The sequence below is a fragment of the Clytia hemisphaerica genome, unplaced genomic scaffold (genome assembly GCF_902728285.1).
Source record: "Clytia hemisphaerica strain Z4C2 unplaced genomic scaffold, Clytia hemisphaerica genome assembly, whole genome shotgun sequence".
Classification (NCBI taxonomy): domain Eukaryota; kingdom Metazoa; phylum Cnidaria; class Hydrozoa; order Leptothecata; family Clytiidae; genus Clytia; species Clytia hemisphaerica.
Genome location: NW_027104547.1, coordinates 257,914 through 278,204, shown reverse-complemented (window position 1 = coordinate 278,204; position 20,291 = coordinate 257,914). Strand labels below are relative to the sequence as shown.

The window sequence follows — 20,291 nt, the reverse complement described above, 5'->3', positions numbered from 1 at the left end:
TTAATTTTTAAACTGTCCCAGTATCCCTATTTCCCCTCTACTTCCCAAGCATCACTTTTCAAACCCTTTACTCCTTAGTTTCAGTGAGCTTCTGTGTGGCTAATCTATTTAACACTAGGTTAACATTATTCTTAGTTACGATTTCCAATTTCCAAGTAAAACAATTTTTAATTTTTATTGCTAATGCTACTAATGGCCCAGACGTAATTAATCGAACAGTTCGAATACCGAACTAATCGAACTTTGTCGAACTTAATCGAACGATAAAAGTTGCTAAAATTGTGAGTATTCGATTAAGTTCGACAAAACATATTAAGTTCGACAAAGTTCGACAAAAAACTCCGTTCGATAAAGTTCGACAACAAAAAAGGACCTCCTTTGGCTACTACCGTGGACGGCCCCTGGGGGTCCCGGCCGGTGTGCCGGGGGGTCGGATCGGTGCTCACTAGTCAGGGGGATGTGAGAGTACACGCCTGCACCGTTGGGGGTCGTTCAAAGTTCCTCAAAGTGTCGTCAAAAGCCGGCGAAAATTGCAAAAAACGACCTCCTCAATTGAGAATGTTACACCCCTTTCTCAACAGTAAAATTCGCCCGTGGGACCGATTGAGGCCTCTGCATCCCTCCACAGCCCCCCGTATCCCTTCGGATACCCTCAGCCTTGCTCTCCCTCAATGCCAGCACCCTCCATCAGTGCTCCGAAGCCTTTAAAAGGCTCGGAAAGGCTTGAAAATTGGCAAAAATGACTTCCTTCGGGTACCACTGTGAAACGCCTTTGGGAGTCCCGGCAGTTCGATTGGTGCCAACTGGTTAGGGGGGATGTAAAGGTACTCCCCTGAACCGGTTAGGTGCTTCAAAGTTCCTCAAAGTGTCGTCAAAAGCCGGCAAACATTGGAAAATTGGGAAAAATTGGGAAAAATGACCTCATCATTTGGGTACCACCGTGGACGGCCCCTGGGGGTCCCAGCCGGGGTTCCGGGAGGTTTGATCGGTGCCCACTGGTCAGGGGGGATGTGAGGGTACACGCCTGCACCAGCGGGGGTGCTTCAAAGTTCCTCAAAGTGTCGTCAAAGGCCGGCAAAAAGTGCAATCGAATTACGCGCAAGTGGAGCGTTCGATTAAACTTGACAAAGTTCGATTAGTTCGATTAAGTTCGAATAATGTAATTGAACTAATCGAACTGTCGAGGTCTATTTAAAAAAAGTTCGATTAAGTTCGATTTCAGTATTTTGAGAAATTTGTGAGTATTCGATTAAATTTCGACAACCGAACTTAGTCGAACATTAATCGGCCAACAAAGTTCGATTAAGTTCGACAAAGTTCGATTAAAAATACCGTTCGATTGGTTCGATTAATTACGTCTGGAATGGCGTAATGTAATGAATGAAAACTAGGTGCTTAAAAACCGCAACTTTTTAACTATAGTAACTTTTCTGCAGCAACCAAAAATCGGTAATACCACTTTGTTCAGTTCTTGTTCTTGACATTGACGTAATATTATAAAAGCATATGTTTTGTTATGTGTTCACAATTCAATTCAATAGGAATAGATAGTTCTTGACACCTGAGAACTTGTAACCACTTTGTCTACCATATTTTGTTTACGATTTTCGGCTGGTTAGTTAGCCTTTTTGAGGTGTGGACATACTCACAAAAGTAAACATCTCGTTATTACCACAGATCTGTAAAGCCCGAAGGGCTAGATTTGTGGCTTTTATCGAAAAGTGAAGCCTAGGTTTGGAAGGATTTCCTACAAAAGTCAAGTGACTAAAATATGCAATTTCACCGGTTTGAGAGATGTGAAATAGCGTTTGCCGCCTACTTTTTTTTATCTCGCGCTCCGAAAACAATTAAAATGCTAGATCCTATCCATCGGCACGAAATTTGAAAAGTCAAATTTTTGCTTCACTTTTTTTTGCTGGAGAAAGCTTAAAGTTGCTTATCTAGCCCTTCGGGCTTTACAGATATATGTGGTTATTACTAAAATTTAGAAACGGGGTATGTTAGCCCACTGCGATTGACACTATTTTTGGCACTTTGATTCAAAATCAAGTAATCAACAGATCAAGCAGCTTTTAACATGGACATAGAAGGATTTGATGGTAAAAGTGTCGAAGAAGTTACCAACTGGCTAACGATGAAGTTTAATCCAGCTATGGCTCAAAAGTTCAATGGTATATCAAGCTAAATTTATATTTCATTTATCTATTAGTTCCTTAGCTTATCTTGATTCTTTTAATAAAGATTTTCTTTGACACACATGACACACAATTTGCGTCTAAAAGCGAAGTGAGATATTTTTAGCAAGAAGGAAGATTGGATCCCTTCCTGTTTTGTGTTTATGCATCAGGCTGATGGAGACTTGATCCCCTCATGTCTTGATGTTTATGATCTCATGAGCGCCGCATTTGGAATATTAATCACTTGTGCTTGCGAAACTCAGCTAAAGGGAAAATTTAGAGATAGGAATATACTTGTTACATGGGCGTAGCTATAGCACAGCTTCTCAAGCTCAAGTGGTGATTTAAAAAGTTCGGCCGCATGTCTGACTGAAACTAGGATGGACGTAAGTCCCGACTTTTCACTGTTGAGTTATGAGGGTATATTCTTTCCATAGATCAGATTCTTTGAATAAAGACAAGCTTTTCTCTTGTGCTATTTTTGACAGTCAATGTTTGTTGACATACTGCAATTGATGGAATTTCCTGACCGACACATATGTGTTTGCATGGGCATTAAGGAAAACATTGTTTAGGGATCAAGGGTGATTTTTTACCGTTGATTCATAGCTTCTACCCCCCCTACATTTAGTGGGGGTCTTGGGTTTTGAGGAACCAAAAGCAAAGGGGTGTTAAAAGTATGACTTTCCTAGGGGGTTGCCAGTTAAGGGGGGGGGGTCTTCTTACCTAAGGGGGGTCTTCCTTGAATTATGCGAAATTTCAATCATTTTATTTATACTGATTTTCTAAGGGGGGCTGTGAAATTTTAAATGAATTTCCTAAGGGGGTTAGCACTTAAGGGTAAGGGGGTTAGCACTTAAGGGGGGGGTCTTGACCCCTCTAGAAACTGTGTGATTGTGTATAGATTGGAAATGATGGATGGTAAAAGAGGATTACTGTCTACACATCTTGATAGAATTGTATGCCTAGTTTGGATTGAATGATATACCTTGGGGATTAATATTTGTGGGAATTTATTTAAATTTGCTTCTTAATTAGCATTGGTTATACCTGATGATACCTGAGGTACCTTGAGCTCCCCCAATAAATGTCTGTACATCCTGGGTGTGGAGATATGGTCTAAGGGTAGGAAAATGGTCAAAATTGGAGGGGGGTTTTTACTCTTTTATAGAGCAGATTTGCCAATAGTTTAGTACTCTGGCGCTGGCTCAAAGTCTTGACAGGTTGTGATATTCTTTTATTCTAAATGGAAGGTTCAAGCATAGCCTGGATATCCGAGCTCAAAATTTTAGAAAAAATAAGTTTTACCTCAGCCAGACAAAGTTCTAAAATTATAGAGCTTGGTTCACCTAGAAATCAGGTGAACCCCTGTTGAGAGATTTTCCTGCATGAATCCCATGGCTGCAAATAAATATATGCACATAATGACATGCATAATTTCAAGATGGTACCCCAGCAGTGATAAATCAATTTAGAATGGCAGCCTTTACCATAAAATATAGACAGTGTGGTGGAAAGTCTGTTTAGACAAAAAGTGCAAAGTGAATTTTGGAGAAATCTTTTTTTCAAAATCCAACCCAAAACAGCAATACAAAATTGCCAAACAAAAAAGAAGAATTGAAGCAAAATAAAGATATACCTTTGGTTTTTTACACGATGCAACCAAGTCATTAAGAAGATTAAAACAAGAATATCTAAGCAAGTAATTGAAAAGAAAACAACCAGGACATCTAAAAATTCCCATTTTTGATCTTCCCACTTCTTCCCTACCATTATTGTTATTTGGATGCGTAGTCAAACACCCAAGTGAGATAATTAGATATTCTATTGTTATTTGCTTCGAAGAAGAAAAGTCAGGGAGATTTGCAAAGCAGCGTATGTGCCTTGCTGATCGCCCGCGCGGTCCACCTAAATATTTAGGCGTACTCGCATAATTTCTTATACGCGCGCCACCATTAAGATCTCTGATTCGCTTGGACCAACCAATCAGAATATCCGCATAATCATCCTCAGAAGTTTTCACAGTTTTTATTTGACGTCAACTAGATCAGACGCTTTTGCAACGCTCTTCGAAAAAATGGCTGAAAACAAATAAAAACATCAAAAGTTCATGAAAATAACATCAAAATGGATAAAGATCAGCCTTTCGAAGCAGCCTCACCACCTCAAGCTTGCACGCCGTCAAGATGTACTGAAAACGAAGACCTGGATCGCTTAACATGCAAAAAATGTAAAAGGTCAGTTCATTATGAGTGCACACAGTTACCCCTGTATCAACTACAAATATTCGTGACATTTTACAACGATCATTACTTATGTTCAAACTGCGTACGAATAACGAAAAACCTAAGAAATAAAGTGGGAAAAAACACTCAACATATGATGCAAAATGAACTTAAAAAGAAAGACGACGTCATACAAAAACTGAACAATGAGGTCAACACCAACACAAAAACCCGTGATTCCATCAAAAATGACCTCAAAACCTTTTTGGCAGGAAAACTACAAGAGATGGAGGAAAAGACAAGAAGCATGATAAAGGAGGAAATAAAGCACACAGCAGAAATAATGACGGAAACATCAAAGAAAACATACACCGAGATTACCAAGAAGCAAAAAGAAGATATAAAATCTGCCGAAGAACAAAAACGGAAGGAAGAAAGTGAAAGGAGAGACATAGAATCTAGAAAACTGAATATGATCGTTCACGGGTTTCTCGAATATTCAGGCCCAGATAAGGAAAAAGAAGAAAATGGGAAAAATTATGACATATTTCGGTTCCGAGAACTCCTAGATGACATCAATGTTCCAGAAATCAATGTTACTCACCACAGATTAGGAGACAAAAAACTAAGAATGGCCGTCCTCTGAAAGTCACCCTGCAAAGTCAACATGACAAAGATCTTATCATGAAGAATTTACACATGCTAAAAGAAACTTGTTTCTTTCAGGTAAGTATAACGGAAGATTTCACAATCAACGAACGGAAAAAGATCAAGGAGATGCACGAAGAAGCAAAGAAACTCAACAAAAACAATAACAATAAAGGATTCAACTGGTGCGTAAGAGGAAGCCCAAGAACAAAGCTACGCTTCGTTAAAAAATTACAAAACCAAACAAAAATATTTTCAAATTACAAACCAAAATGCTCTACAGAAGAAATTGTCAGTGATTGGGCATTAACAGATGATGATGAATGATTTATTTTGTAAAATAGGCAGTCGAACTCTATTAGCTTTAAAGCTAGTACAGATTTGTACACATTTTTCGACTTTAAAGAATATATACATTAACATTAGATGAGAATGCAGACAATCTAGGTAAACCAGACCGTAAACATAAGAAATATCAAAATCAAAAAGAAGTTTACGGGCTGGATATCCAGGCTAGCTCAAGCAACGCACTCTGAACTTATCTCATTGATAAGAATCATTTCAATCTCCTTTTCATTTTACCATATTAACCCAGTTATTGACTTTTACATCTTTTTCGCCTGGGTGACTTGCAGAAAAATAGTACAATGTCCCATCTGGGAACTAGAGGACCCCCATTTTTGTTTTGTTGTGACATATTAAATGGTTTCTTGAGTTAAAGACATTTATTGCCTTTAAATGATCTATTTTGAATTTTTTAATTGGTAAAAACTAATACGGTCCAAAAATTTGTCCCGTCCGCAACGGCACAAAAGTCTTAATTTCTCTTTTTTTGAGACAAATTTAATGTTCTAACTGTATCAAGCCAATGAACTATAGGGAACCACATGCTTTTTGCAGCAGTATCATTTTTCTTGACTTTACATGTACCGGCTATGAGTGAAAAACTTTTTGTCCTGTCCGCAACAAAGTGTCTCGTCCGTAACATTTTTCTCAAGATTAGGGCTGTAACAAAAAAAAATCTATAACAATCCAAAGAAGGCTATTTAGTAGGGTTCACAAAAATGTGAAGTTCTTAGAAATTGCATTTGCCAAAGTTGAGTTATAGGTCCTCAAAAAGTGCCTGATGCTGACGCAACATTTTTAATTTCATTTTTCATATCCTCTGGCAGTAAGGATAACAAAAATGCAAGCTGGAAAATGTTTTTGATAAATTATCAAACAGTAAAGTTGATCATCTTTTTAAAAGCCTTATTTTCCGTTCACATTTTCAAAGAAAACCTCCTCTTGAAAGATTTGGGTATATATCTTTTATATCAGAAAAAATGACTGTTTAAAAGCTTGCCCTTATCAAGATTGATCAGAAACAACAAGATTTGATATGACTACATACCCCTAGAGATTTCTCCAAAGCCTCAAAGTTGGAAAATTGACAAATCAAAAAGTGGGCCACATAACCAGACCAATACTTATTTATAAGCTGCTTTCTTTTTCAGTTAATGGTATTGATGGTGATAATCTCAAGGAGATCATCACTTGTAAGGAACATCAATTCCGAATGCTTGAGATGGCTGGCATAAGCCTAAAGGAAATTTTGGCATTCAGAAAAGCATTTAAAAGTCATCAACCTCAGTCCACCAATGAATCAAACCCATCTACACCAGATTTGCAAACAATGGAAGATTTTTTTAATAAAAACCAGTGAGTCAATTTTCCTTATGTAGGTACATTTATAAAAGTGCCTTACCTATGCTAAAGGAATAATTTTTTGTTGTTATTTAAAGAATTTACAAATACATAAAAACAGCTATCAAAAACCTAAACGTTCTACCATATAAAAATATGTTAATGGGTTTACTACAGTTTAATGTGAATTTAGACTTTTTGCAGAGTATTCAAGTTTGACCTGGTAATAAGGAGAACAATACTTTTGTGTTTATTTGATTTGCGAATTACTTTAAATTTTCAGACGTTCCGTCATATGTAGCGAATCAAAACGGTACTGGCCAAAAGGACCTCTACCAACATTCACCACACCTGAAGACGGGGTGAGTTGAACAAGTTAGCTGAAGAGCTCAAACTGAATCCTAATGTTGGCCCTTTAAAAGTTTCTGAGATAAAAAGCTAACTTTTGTCACACATGATATCGAAAAGACGAAAACTGCGAACCAAAAAAAACGAAGAGGTATTTTCATTACTTTTAACTTATTGTTTTTAATGATACAGTTCACAAAGAAATTGAAGAAGCTTTTACTTGGGTCACGCAAGGCGCATTGTAAACAGCTAGACCTGAGCAGGCCTGAGTTATATTTTTCACTTAAAACCTATAAATTGAAACTTTATTTTTGTCTCTGACCAAATATTATTAGAAAAATAATTTTTTTCAAAGTTTTCACTAATTTTCTGTATTCCTTTTTCAAGAGCACCCCTGGTACAAATTCAAGTCCACCAAATTCATCCATTCTCAGCACAGCAAAGATAAAGGCAATGAGACGTAAACGATGATGAAAATGCTCAGGTACTCCATTGAGTTGGATCGAGTTATGTATTACTAAAGTCTGTTCAAAAAAAATTGGCAGTTCGCACATTTTCATTCATTGCTCTCGAAAGAGACAAGATATATTGAAAAATAATACCTCCTTGGAAAGATAATTCTGAGCGGAATATTTTGAGGCTTTAAAATCTTTTAAAAACTTTGAAAATGAAGATGAAAAATTAAGAAGAAAAAAATAAACATTTTATCTACATGAACCGTAAATCATGTGCCCAAGTTCAGGAATTGCCATAAAGCCATTATGGTAATAACCGGGAGGGCACATTGCTATACAATGTATCTACATGAATAAAAATCTTTAATTTACGTTTTTCTAAAACTTCGCAGATTTCAAATATGTATTCAGAAGTTTTATATCTGTCTAATACCGAAAGTTCCACTTTGGAGGGCAGGAATTTTTGACCCAAGACAGCGGCGGATCTGAGGGGGTTCAAATGGTTCAGCTGAACCACCCCAACCCTTTTAGTACATAAAAAAAACAAAGACCCTTTCTTCAAGTGAAATCTAGTTTTCTGATCGGAACTGATTTTTCTTTTTGGTCATATCTCGATATTATTTTACCAGGGGTTGTATGCATGTGGCGTGCGTTTCCGTGGTGTGCGCGACAAACTTAGCTTTTTCCGCGCTAAAAAATCTTTATGTTATGTGTGTACGGCGTAGCTAGCTTTCCCGCGCTGTAAAAAATCTTTGTTATGACTTTTTTTGCGGGATTAATATCTAGCTGTGTTCTGTGCTAGGAAAATCTTTGATTTTGAACCTGGTTCAGAAAATGCATCCAGTGAGATGGCAAATTTGAGGTGGTTCAAGGAAATTTCTCGAAAATACGAGACCGACCGTTTTGAGCGTAAAAGATTCTCCTACAAAAATAACTTTCAGTCGCATGTCGTTGCCGGCAAAATATTGAAATGATTTGAAGGGTAGCCATTCTTACGGCAAACGACCTCACTTCTTTGCAAGCGTTCAATGCAGTGTTTTAAAAAGAATGGAATTGAAGTCCTGAAAAGTGGTAATAATCAGGCAATTACTTATCTTTTTGTGGTTGAAGAATGAAATTTCTGAAAAGGTGAACCTTCATGCATGCTTCAAGATAATGTGATGCGCGGAAATATTTTTGGTTTCGTCACTCAACGCCCGTAAGGGGGCGTTTCTCAGATCTGCGGAATTTGCCGTTTTTCGCCTCTTATATTTTTAAGAAGCTACTTCTTAAAATCTAGAGATAATAGAGGTGTCAAATATGTTTTATATTGAAAATAAACCTTTTTTGTTTTTGATTTAACTATTCCTATATATTCAAATATACTGCAATAGGCAGAAAAGCGCGTTTTTAAGGGGTATGCTTTTTGACAGTTTTTGGCGATTCTCATGAACTTTTTTGCCTAAAGCATATCAATCTTTTGGCATGTCTGTCTCAAATATACATATCTGCATTAGAATCAGCCTCGTCAGATGGTTCAAATTAGATTAAAAGGATATTTTTTGCACAAAATGTATCAAAAATTTGGTATCGTGCTTATTCGATGACAATTTCTCCCAACTTTAAATATCACTGTGCCATCTGACGAGGCAGTATATTGTATGAAATTCATCTGGCTTTCAGAAAAACCAAACTTATATAGCGGTTTCTGGTGGGAAGTACATACAGTCTTCGCCTGAGCACAGTCACCCGATCCAAGAAATCGTTAAAATCTCCTCCTACTGGTTTTTCTGCTTTTCCCGCCCCCGTCTCGGAATTTACAGACCGGAATTTTGATTTTCGAAATGGAAAAAATTTTAAGCGGGAGGCGCGAAAAATGGTTTTTTATGAAAAATGGCTGTGGTCTTGTGGTGGTGAAATGTTGGTTTACACATATTTTTTAATATAGTTGGCTTCTCTCTCGACTGCTAATGACCTGATAAGGTGAGTACGTTATTATAGAGTCCATAGATCTTCATAAATATTACATTGCTCAGATATTAGTTTACTGATTAGAGAGCAACAAAGCTTAAAATGATAGACTGTCAGACTACTGTGAGATAGTGAAGTTCTCATCAAGGTAAAATATATTTTCCTGAGTTGATTCATCAAACTCAGAAGTTTCAGTGTTACTACTCTTCAACTTCAACTTCTTAGGTAAGGGAGTTTACTCTTGCTGAATGAATTATCTATATAATAGCCGTTTTTCATTTTTAGGAGAACGCGGCGGTTGTCTATTGAATAACAAATCACGTCCACATACATTAATTTCCCTCAGCTAGTACAAACAAGATAAATTATCTTGTCTCTAGGTAACTGCTGTGTTGTAAAAGGCTAATCAATAAGATGAGATTATCATTTTTGTTGGAGTAATTATTATAGTTGGTATTCAAAAGACTGTGTGTCATCGTGTTCTCTCCTAAACAATTATTGGGTATTAATGATATCTATCTATATATTATTTTAAGTAGCATTAAAAATGAATGTTCATTATCACTATATATTTACCTAGGAAGTTGAAGTTAAAGAGTTTATAGTCGTTCAGCCAAAGGACTTTCAAGCAAGGGCATAAGACCTAGCTAGGCCTAGATATAGCTAGATGTAATAAAAGTTGTGTGTACGATCATGTCATTTCCAGTCTGTTGGTTGGCATAAAAAATTATCTGAAAAATGCTTTGAACATAGGCTTGGTGGGTGCTTAGAAATCATTATAAAAATGTGCTGTGAGCATAAGCGATAAGTTTTATTCAGGCAGCAAGAATCATCATCATGCTCTGTGAGTTGTAATAACAATTTGTTTTACTTAGGGGCCATCCATATAGTACGTATGCAGTGAAGGGGGGAGAGGGAGTTTAGCAAAAGCGTACATCTATTGTTTAAATGATATAATTTCTATTGTTCTCTGCGTACAAGGGGGGAGGGGTATCAAATTTTTGGAAAATCTTTGCGTACGTACTATATGGGCAGCCCCTTATCGTGGCTGTGGAACAGTATGTGGTGCTTTTCAACACAAAAAATCTTTGAAAAGTTGCAGATAGGAGTATTTTTTTTAAATCCGTCATAATTCCAATTTTCTGACTTAGAAATGGTCTAGGCGTAATTAATCGAACCAATCGAACTGTATTTTAATCCAACTTTTTCAAACTTAATCAAACTTTATTGTCCGAATATTCACAAATTTTTCAAAATATAAAGGAGACTTTAATAGGGACCATTCAAAAAGTATGTACGCTCGAAAGGGGGAGGGGGTACTCCCAAAAGTGTACGAAAGCGTACAAGGGGGAAGGGGGGTCCTTGAGGAGAATGTACGCTCGTAATTCAGAAGCAGCCGCCGACCTAAAATTTGCAAATATCTGTTCTGATTTGCCAGCTGGAAGCATTTCCCCGAAATTAAGAACAGCTCCTCGTTTTCCAGGGGAGAAATTTTTACTTTAGAACAGTTAATATTTTTCCAGCTAAGAGGTAAAAAAACTTTCGGAACAGGTACGAAATTACCAGGCGATTGATTTTACGCGAGTTAACTGTTCTTATCTACCAGGGCTGACAAAATCCTATAAGAACAGATCGCTAAATTCCAGCTCGACATTCAAGGACTTTTAAGAACAGAAGCTTGATTTCCAGCTAACAGTTTAACTTTAAATATCTGTGCGAACAGATCGACAATTTCCAGATGCTTTGTAGAACAGATGGAGAATTTTCAGCTGCCACTCTCCAGGCAACCACATTCAGAAGGAAAAGAACAGATCTCAAAGACTTTTTGACTTTTTTTGAAATTCCCTCAGAACAGATAGGAAATTCTTAGACACATTTTTTGGATATCAAACTATTTTTTCATAAGAACAGATCGTATTTTTCCAGCTGGTCTCAATCTTCAGTAGAACAGACTATATTTTTCCAGCTGGTCCCAATCTTCAGCAGAACAGACCACTTTTTTCCAGCGGAATTTTTTCTTTAGTTCGCTAAGAACAGACCGCCATATCCAGCTGGAACGTGCCTTCAGAACAGATATTTTGAAGCCCCCCTTCGGTGGATGCTTTCGGTAATTTTTCCTAAACTGTCTTTTTTCAGAGAATAACGCAATATTTTCACATCAAAAATTTGTTTTTGCGATTGTTATTTTTCATTTCTCCTTTGGGGGGTATTTTTGTTCATCTTATAGATTCTTTTAATTTTGAAACTTATAAATACTTGTTATAAATACAATTGGATACCTACATATTCTACTTTTACAAGAGTTTCAAGTTTCGACTTATGTTAGGGGGTGTACTAAAAAGCGTATGAACACTGAAGGGGGGTACACATAAAGCGTACGAAAGCGTACATGGGGGGAGGGGGAGTCAAAAATTTGCCATTTTCAAGTGTACGTACTTTTTGAATGGTCCCATAGTTCAATTACAATAGTTTGATTACATTGATTAAAAATTATATTCAAGCAAACTTTGAGTTTTTAATCGAACGATAATTTTCCCTTCCAGGCCTCTGTGAGCGGGTGCAAAAAAAGATTGACATTTTGATTGACCCTTGAAATAAGATTAAGTATTTGACGACAAAATTGTTTCTTTACGATGTTTTACGCAATGATTTTAGTTATTTTTACTTATATCACATCATAGAAACATTATTTGTACGTTTATTTATAAAACTAAACGAAAACGCTTTTGAGAATAATAAAACAAAGCACAAATCTACTTTATTTTTTGACGTACTTGACAAGCCTGTATAATCATTTCTGAAATTCATTGGTCCCTAGCATGTTTCCTTGGTGTAGAAAGCTATTAATCAGACTCATTATTATAGCATGGGCTTATAATGGAAATCCCATGATATAAGCCCATTATAGTATTATTTCTGAAATTCAGTGGTCCCCAGCATGTTTCTCTGGTGTAGAAAGCTATTAATCAGGCTCATTATTATAGCATGGGCTTATAATGGAAATCCCATGATATAAGCCCATTATAGTATTATTTCTGAAATTCAGTGGTCCCAAGCAGCATGTTTCTCTGGTGTAGAAAGCTATTAATCAGGCTCATTATTATAGCATGGGCTTATAATGGAAATCCCATGATATAAGCCCATTATAGTATTATTTCTGAAATTCAGTGGTCCCCAGCATGTTTCTCTGTTGTAGAAAGCTATTAATCAGGCTCATTATTATAGCATGGGTTTATAATGGAAATCCCATGATATAAGCCCATTATAGTATTATTTCTGAAATTCAGTGGTCCCTAGCATGTTTCCTTGGTGTAGAAAGCTATTAATCAGACTCATTATTATAGCATGGGCTTATAATGGAAATCCCATGATATAAGCCCATTATAGTATTATTTCTGAAATTCAGTGGTCCCCAGCATGTTTCTCTGGTGTAGAAAGCTATTAATCAGGCTCATTATTATAGCATTATTATTATAATGGAAATCCCATGATATAAGCCCATTATAGTATTATTTCTGAAATTCAGTGGTCCCTAGCATGTTTCCTTGGTGTAGAAAGCTATTTTAATCAGACTCATTATTATAGCATGGGCTTATAATGGAAATCCCATGATATAAGCCCATTATAGTATTATTTCTGAAATTCAGTGGTCCCCATCATTTTTCTCTGGTGTAGAAAGCTATTAATCAGGCTCATTATTATAGCATGGGCTTATAATGGAAATCCCATGATATAAGCCCATTATAGTATTATTTCTGAAATTCAGTGGTCCCTAGCATGTTTCCTTGGTGTAGAAAGCTATTTTAATCAGACTCATTATTATAGCATGGGCTTATAATGGAAATCCCATGATATAAGCCAATTATAGTATTATTTCTGAAATTCAGTGGTCCCTAGCATGTTTCCTTGGTGTAGAAAGCTATTTTAATCAGACTCATTATTATAACATGGGCTTATAATGGAAATCCCATGATATAAGCCCATTATAGTATTATTTCTGAAATTCAGTGGTCCCTAGCATGTTTCCTTGGTGTAGAAAGCTATTTTAATCAGACTCATTATTATAGCATGGGCTTATAATGGAAATCCCATGATATAAGCCCATTATAATAGTATTATATCTGAAATTCAGTGGTCCCCAGCATGTTTCTCTGGAGTAGAAAGCTATTAATCAGGCTCATTATTTGTATAATGCCACCTTTTGGGAATTGACCGCTTTGAAAGGTTTGAAACAACAGACTCTTTCAGATCCTAAATTCTGACAAATATTTCACAATTTTTGAGAACCTACCTCAGCAGCATGCATTTTTTGAAGACCTTTGTTTTTTTGAAATTTTAAATTTTTTGGTATGAACTTTTTGCTTGATAACTACAGTTAAAACTTTCTTATACTAGGGTTGGGCGTGAACAGTCATTTTTTAGGGCAAAGTCAGAAAATTCAAGATGTAGTGTTTTTTGTGTGTAAAACCTATTGTGAGGCATCATGCGCAATTTTTAAGTTCCTCAGAAGTCTAAAATTGGCCAAACTCTCCTTGGGGTACTGATTCGCACTACAGGCAAAAATTTGAAAAAATGACATTTTTTGACCTTTTTAGGCCTGTAAATATATCCAAATTATTGCAAAGCTGACTGAGTAAACCTACAATAATAAAGTGCAAAACTAGATCTGTTGTATTGTATGAATGAATTTGGAATAACCTTTACTTTACTTTGACATTTTAGGAGTAAAATTTAGAACAATTAATGAATTATGCCCACAATCAGAGATCCTAGATGTTGTGGTTTTATGAAGGTAGCAATTTATGAAATAAGTTTATCAAACCAGTTAAAAGGCAAGAATCATTCCAATAAGGTAAAAAGTCAAGCATTGAAACAAAATTTTGAAACTTTCTCTGAAATATTTTCTACGTGTGATGGCTTCGTTGACATTAAGTATGAATGGTACAGACAGAATGAAAAGTTTGCCAAAATCTTGATGCAGGATGTGAATAGGCAAAACGCAGAAACAAAGCAGACAATAAAAAACACTTTTGGATTGAATAGTTGGAGTAAAGTCAATGATCAAGAAAAAGTTAATCACTCTCTATTTGAATGTCGGATTTGCAAGAAGAAATATAAATCAACTTTGAGTTTGCTATGTATTTACAATCCACATGATAAAGTTTCTTCCAAAGTAGCATCAAAGGCAGGCTTACAGAAAAAAGTTACACCAGAAATGAAGATTTTTCAGGCAACAAATGAGACTGTGGAAAAACTAAATGTAGAATTCAAGGGTAAATTTGGTAAAACTTTCGAAAGTGAATTTGAGAGACTTAAAGGTTTGGAGGATAAAAAGACAGAAAACAAGTTATCAAAACAGATTGTTAAAAATATTGAAAGCCAATGGAAAGAAACATCAGTGTTGAGGTTTGTCAAAACTATCTATTTTTAAACCCGGTGAGAGTTGTTACTAAAGGTAACGAGTAAATTTTAATCAATCTAATCTTGATTCCTTTAGTTAAAGAAAAGTGGAGCCTACAGCTGGTTAAATTTTGTGAAGAATCCTTCTTAAAAAAGTTTTGTGGAGAATTATTGCCTTTGGCCTAATATGTTTTCTCTAATTTAAATGACTTTTCTTAGGGTATGTGGACATCTTTCTTGATAGATTCTCAACGATTGGTCGTATCTTTAGAACAATAAAATGTTTATACAGTAAAAGTAAATATTATCTGAAAGCTAGGAATATTTTCTTCCTTATGATAAAAATCCCACTATGTCTGAAAAAATTTTCTTTGACAAAAAAATTGAAAAAAAGGTTTCCACATACCTTAAAGAATGGATTACCCCGAACATCTTAAAAAACTTGTTGAACAAGAATTTCTACAATTAATTCCACATTCCATCTTTTTTAGTGCTTTTGGAGGTGCAACCTCATTGACGACACGCTCAAACATTCGCACGACAAAAAGTTTGGAAAGTTATGGGGTCGCTAAAGCACGCACTGAAGCGAACAATGATAAGATTGCTAAGGGTTTGAAAAGACCATTAGATCATGTTGGTCATTTGGATAATTACAGATGTGATGATTGGGAAGGACTGTTGAAAGAGGTTTAATCTATTGTACACAAGGACATATTATATTATTTCTAAAAATCACTAAAATGGGGAAGTGGGGGATGTCCACTTTAGCACCTTCTTTTTTATTACAACAGTTACTTTTAGTCGCTTTTGATCAAACTTCTTTTTACCTTTATTTAGGCTAATGAATTACCACGCCCAGGAAGAATTGATTTCACAGACCTGGCTAAAAGATATGGTGTAAAGAATAGCAGTGGTAAGAAATTTTACATATGGTGGAATTGTGTAACTGGTATATTCGATTGTTAGAATTTAATTTGGTAAAACAATATTTAATAATGTATCGATAAATGATATTTTTTTTAATTTGTATAGGTATTCGTCCCGGAAACGCTGGTCAAGTGGTTGAAAAGTACCTCGATATGCATGAAGTGGATTTATCTGATCTAGAAGTTCGTGGCGGTGGAACGAAAACACGCAAGAAAAAGTTAAAGTCAGTTATATATCCAATTATTAACCGAGTTGTTTTTGACGTGGTCTATAAATTATTTTTATGTAAATTTTTCACGGTAATATGGGAAAAATGAACCTCAGCTAAGGAAAAGTCAAATATAATCACCACTTTTAACATCTTGTCATTCTGTGCTTTAAATTATGCTTTGATCGTTATTTCCCAGGTGTTATAAGGATGCACCAATGCCCATAGAGGAATCAACTGAAGAAATCAATAAACGCCTGGCAAAGATGATTCTTGAAGTAAGTTATTTTCATAACCATAATAATATTTTTGGTTCTTTTTTGAAAATTATTTTTTGGATATTTTTTGTTGAAGTGATTTTATTTTTAAAAATATCACTATTTTTGAAGAATAGATAAGTTATAACCATGGCAAAAAAATGTTCTTTTTGAAAAACTTGTTACCTGTAGATGAAAAGCCATGTTTTAAAAGAAAAATTTGATTTTCGTAGGGACGATACTCACTCGGAGAGCTGATAGTTCCACAAACGTATCAATGTTTATATTTGGACGGTGATGAGATAAAGATTAAGACTTTCGAAGTATCAGGTATCCCATTATTAATTTACAACAATTATTTACAGGTATAACCAAATAGAAAGTTAAACTAAAACTTGGCCCAAAATTTCTTGTTTTAAAAATGTCAATCTATCCTCGTTTGGATTTCAAAAGTTCCACCGGGGCTGTGAGACAGGGGTGTATTTAATTATTTTTTTTTTTGCTTCAGGGCGCAAGTTCCCGATATCTTGGGTTAGAGAAACTATGAACAATTTACAGCGACCGTACTTTCGTTTAAATTCCGACTCGTTCTACGAAACTGTAACCGAAGAAGAGATATCTGGGGAATTCAATCGAATTGAGGAACCCTTTGGCACGATCGATCAGCTGAAATCGTTCCAGCGTCGAAGAACTCAAGCTTGTTGGCACGATGGCTCGCCGATTTCAAACGCGTCCCATTTACTAATCATGTTTTCGACAGTGTATGACAGAGCCATTTATTACACAGATGATGAATATAATCTTAAGACAGGTAGTTATATGGTTCTTCATTATCTTTAATTCTTTATTTTATTAAAATGCGTGATTGACGTGAGCTGTTACAGTCTGCTCCGTAAATAAATTCCACTACATGAAAAACAAATTGTTGTTGCTTTATTTTGAGTTTTGAGTTTCGTATTATTTCTAAAACAAGTGCGGTCACCCATAGAAGTATTACTTTCATTAGGATCTTTCGGAAGCATATCTATCGGAAAAATGAGACGGACCGTCAGAACTTACCCTGAAGTTATCCTTAGACTATTACGATTCAGCTGATTTTTACCCTGGTATTTGAGTCTATTTTAATTAAAAACTTTCACACTCTACCATGCTCGGACATTATCAAAATGCTTTTTTTTGTCTAACTTGCTCAGCAGTATAAAAAAACGACTTTAAACGAAACCTTTCGGACACACAGTTTTTGGAGATTTCACGGCCTATACCGGCAATATACAGCCTAAATATGGGCAAAGATTATTTTGGCTGCCATCGACCATATCAATTTCCCGCTAGCTTTCAATGAAAATGCTATAAACGGCTCCCAGTCTATCAAATTTAATTTTTGACGAATTTTAAAGAGTTCACGAGAAGTGTTTTCAAGTTGGAGGAATGCAATATGCTCATCAACAATTAGAGGGGTTTTAGTTTTTCGGTGACATATTGTGCTGACTCCTTTTTCAGTATTATTAGGGATATAAGAAGGGGTATTGAGGAAATTGAGGATAAATCTTATTGGAAAATTATCAGTAATTTAAGAAAGCTCCGTACTGTTTCTACGCCTAAAGTATTTTGCGAATTTTTCGCCCAGTTTCAAATTATATACTTTTAATTTTAATGGGATAAAATTTTGCGGTTGGGGACTTAATTTTGCAGGTGGCAATATTTTCCCGATTTTGTATGAGGATGAGGCCCTAACAAAAGAATTTTCAAAACCATCCATATAATTTCGATAAATTTGACCCAGAGATCATAATTTTTTGCCTCTAAATTGGACCGTTCCATTAAAAACTTGAAAACAATTAGTTTTGTACCTTACTGGCTTTAAAGTGAGGATGAACTAAAATCAGAACCCCTTGGAATAATGAAAAACGTCCCCTTGAAATTTTTTATCAGATTACCTTGTGGAAATGTTTGTCCACCCACACTTGTCTATTGAAATCTGAGTTTTCAAAATTTTCGAGAAAGTAATCAGTTAACAATAATATTTTTTACAGGAGAGACGAAATCAGTTCAGGCGGAGATTGAGAAACCATGTCCGTATCTATTTGCACGATGTCCTTCTAGTGTAGAAAACCAACTTATGTACAGTGATACCAGATTGGAAGATATTCTTGCGTGGAATAATAAAGAATGCAAAGTCAACGGCGTAACCATCACCGATAGTATTAGATTTTTTAAAGGCAAGCTAACTTATCAGATATTATCGCTGTGGTCTAGGATCAGTCCAAACAGTAGAATTTAAAGGCGTAAAAGTTAGACGGCAATGAAGAAGTAGTCTCAAGATTAAGTATTTGTTAGAGGCATATCCACAGATCTGTAAAACCCGAAGGGCTAGATTTGCGGCTTTTATCGAAAAGTGAATCCTAGGTTTGGAAGGATTTCCTACCAAAGTCACGTGACTAAAATATGCAATTTCACCGGTTTAAGAGATGTGAAATAGCGTTTTCCGCCTACTTTTTTTTATCTCGCGCTCCGAAAACAATTAAAATGCTAGATCCTATCCATCGGCACGAAATTTAAAAAGTCTAATTTTTTTGCTGGAGAAAGCTTAAAGTTGCCTATCGCACCGCCCGCTTGGTTTACACGCAATTTTTTTTATAAGCAACAAAATAGTAAGGCTCTCACTTAATTCTTGACAAGAGAATGATGCCGATTCACTTCTCCGACAGACTTTCATAACATTATCCTTTATGTAATGGTCTAGGTGACGCACCGGCATGTCAAATAGAGGCTGGTCATCAGAAAGGAGGTCACTATTTCTCATGGACGAGCAAAATCAAATCTTCAAGGACAATGGATGTGGCGCATAAATTGAATGCAAAGCACTTGACGCTCCAAGATAAGATCGACATTCTGAAGTCTACAGGGTAAATTTAATTGTCTTGAAAAGAAATGAAGCGTGTTGTAGGTCAGGTGAAATACTAGGAAGAAAGAGTTAAAAACGACACAACTAAAAGTAAAAATATGAATATATTTAAAATTTTCATGTATTTTCATGCTCTTAGACACGGATGTACGTCAATCGAGAAGAAATCCTTGAACGTTCTCGGAAATATCAAACTCAACGCCGTCGTAAAAGATTTGATGGATCGACGCGTCCAGCTCAAAGGCGATGAGAAAGCTGAAGTCCTTCGAAGCAAACTCGCAGACCAGTACGCCGGAATTCATCATCTGCCTTTCTTGTTGTACGGCAGTGGCCTCACTAGTATGGCAGACGTAGGTTTGGAGAATTACGAAGTGTTGGGATACGAACCACTGCACGGAACTGGTGGACACACGAAAAATCTGTTCGCAGAGATTCCAAGTCACCTGAATAAAGAGCAAAAAGGAGTAATTATTAAATTTAATGCTTAAGTAAAACATAATATTGAAAAAATGAGTCAGTCAAGATGCCTATTATTTGTAAGCCACTGTCTGCCGATAGTCAGGCTTGGATACACATATGCTATCAGCAAATTCAGGCTAAACGAAATGAATGTTGAAATGTTATGGCTATACAATATTTTATTATCACAGTAAACATGGGCATTTTTTCCTTTCAGACGTTCGAGGCTGCACTAGATGCATCATTTGATGGAAGAGAAGTCAAACGGGGTAGGGACTATCGGCAAAGCCTGGTTGACATGGTTGGCTGCCTCCAGAGTGGAGACGTCAACCCCGAGTATATCCTCTTGTTAAGGCAACTGTCCGAAATAAACGAAATTTCTTATGCCGATGAGAAAGATAGATCGATGCAAAAAGTATTTCGTTTGCACACTGTAACCTTTCTGCACACTATGTTGGTAAAAAAACTACTTCATCCACCCAAAAAGCTGACATCAAGAAAGCTGTTTGGTCAATACGAGCTAGAACTGGTAAGAGATGCTCCAATTCAGTATAGAATCATGGCACTATCATCAAGCAACACAGAAAATGAGGAGCGTGCGTTTACCTTTATGAAGGATGTTGCCAAGAAATGCACAAACCATCAT

General features: G+C 36.0%; 2 protein-coding genes across 3 annotated transcripts; both read left to right on the top strand.

The window, feature by feature from the left end:
- Nucleotides 1-2,021: 2,021 nt before the first annotated feature.
- Nucleotides 2,022-8,634, top strand: LOC136822692 (uncharacterized). Of its 2 annotated transcripts, none has more exons than XR_010848923.1 (4): nt 2,022-2,171; nt 6,547-6,751; nt 7,020-7,235; nt 7,472-8,634. XR_010848923.1 is itself a non-coding variant. In XM_067078982.1 (4 exons), the coding sequence occupies exons 1-4, from the start codon at nt 2,078-2,080 to the stop codon at nt 7,553-7,555; spliced, it is 462 nt and encodes a 153-aa protein (XP_066935083.1). In that variant the 5' UTR covers nt 2,022-2,077; the 3' UTR covers nt 7,556-8,634. The 2 variants fall into 2 exon arrangements, 1 of the variants encoding a protein (XP_066935083.1); XM_067078982.1 differs by having other exon boundaries at nt 7,020-7,098.
- Nucleotides 8,635-15,303: 6,669 nt separating this feature from the next.
- On the top strand, nt 15,304-19,191 carry LOC136822687 (uncharacterized). Its single transcript, XM_067078977.1, has 7 exons — nt 15,304-15,576; nt 15,727-15,802; nt 15,922-16,039; nt 16,224-16,302; nt 16,515-16,611; nt 16,790-17,092; nt 19,025-19,191. The coding sequence occupies exons 1-7, from the start codon at nt 15,304-15,306 to the stop codon at nt 19,189-19,191; spliced, it is 1,113 nt and encodes a 370-aa protein (XP_066935078.1).
- The last annotated feature ends 1,100 nt before the right edge of the window (nt 19,192-20,291 follow it).

What these genes read in the sequence shown, in the direction of transcription:
- LOC136822687 (XM_067078977.1), top strand. Translation starts at nt 15,304, where the DNA reads ATGGATTACCCCGAACATCTTAAAAAACTTGTTGAACAAGAATTTCTA. An exon ending in GGGAAGGACTGTTGAAAGAG is followed by an intron (nt 15,577 to 15,726) that starts GTTTAATCTATT and finishes ACCTTTATTTAG; the next exon opens with GCTAATGAATTACCACGCCC. An exon ending in ACACGCAAGAAAAAGTTAAA is followed by an intron (nt 16,040 to 16,223) that starts GTCAGTTATATA and finishes GTTATTTCCCAG; the next exon opens with GTGTTATAAGGATGCACCAA.
- LOC136822692 (XM_067078982.1), top strand. Translation starts at nt 2,078, where the DNA reads ATGGACATAGAAGGATTTGATGGTAAAAGTGTCGAAGAAGTTACCAAC. An exon ending in GATTTTTTTAATAAAAACCA is followed by an intron (nt 6,752 to 7,019) that starts GTGAGTCAATTT and finishes TTAAATTTTCAG; the next exon opens with ACGTTCCGTCATATGTAGCG. An exon ending in TCACCACACCTGAAGACGGG is followed by an intron (nt 7,099 to 7,471) that starts GTGAGTTGAACA and finishes TCCTTTTTCAAG; the next exon opens with AGCACCCCTGGTACAAATTC.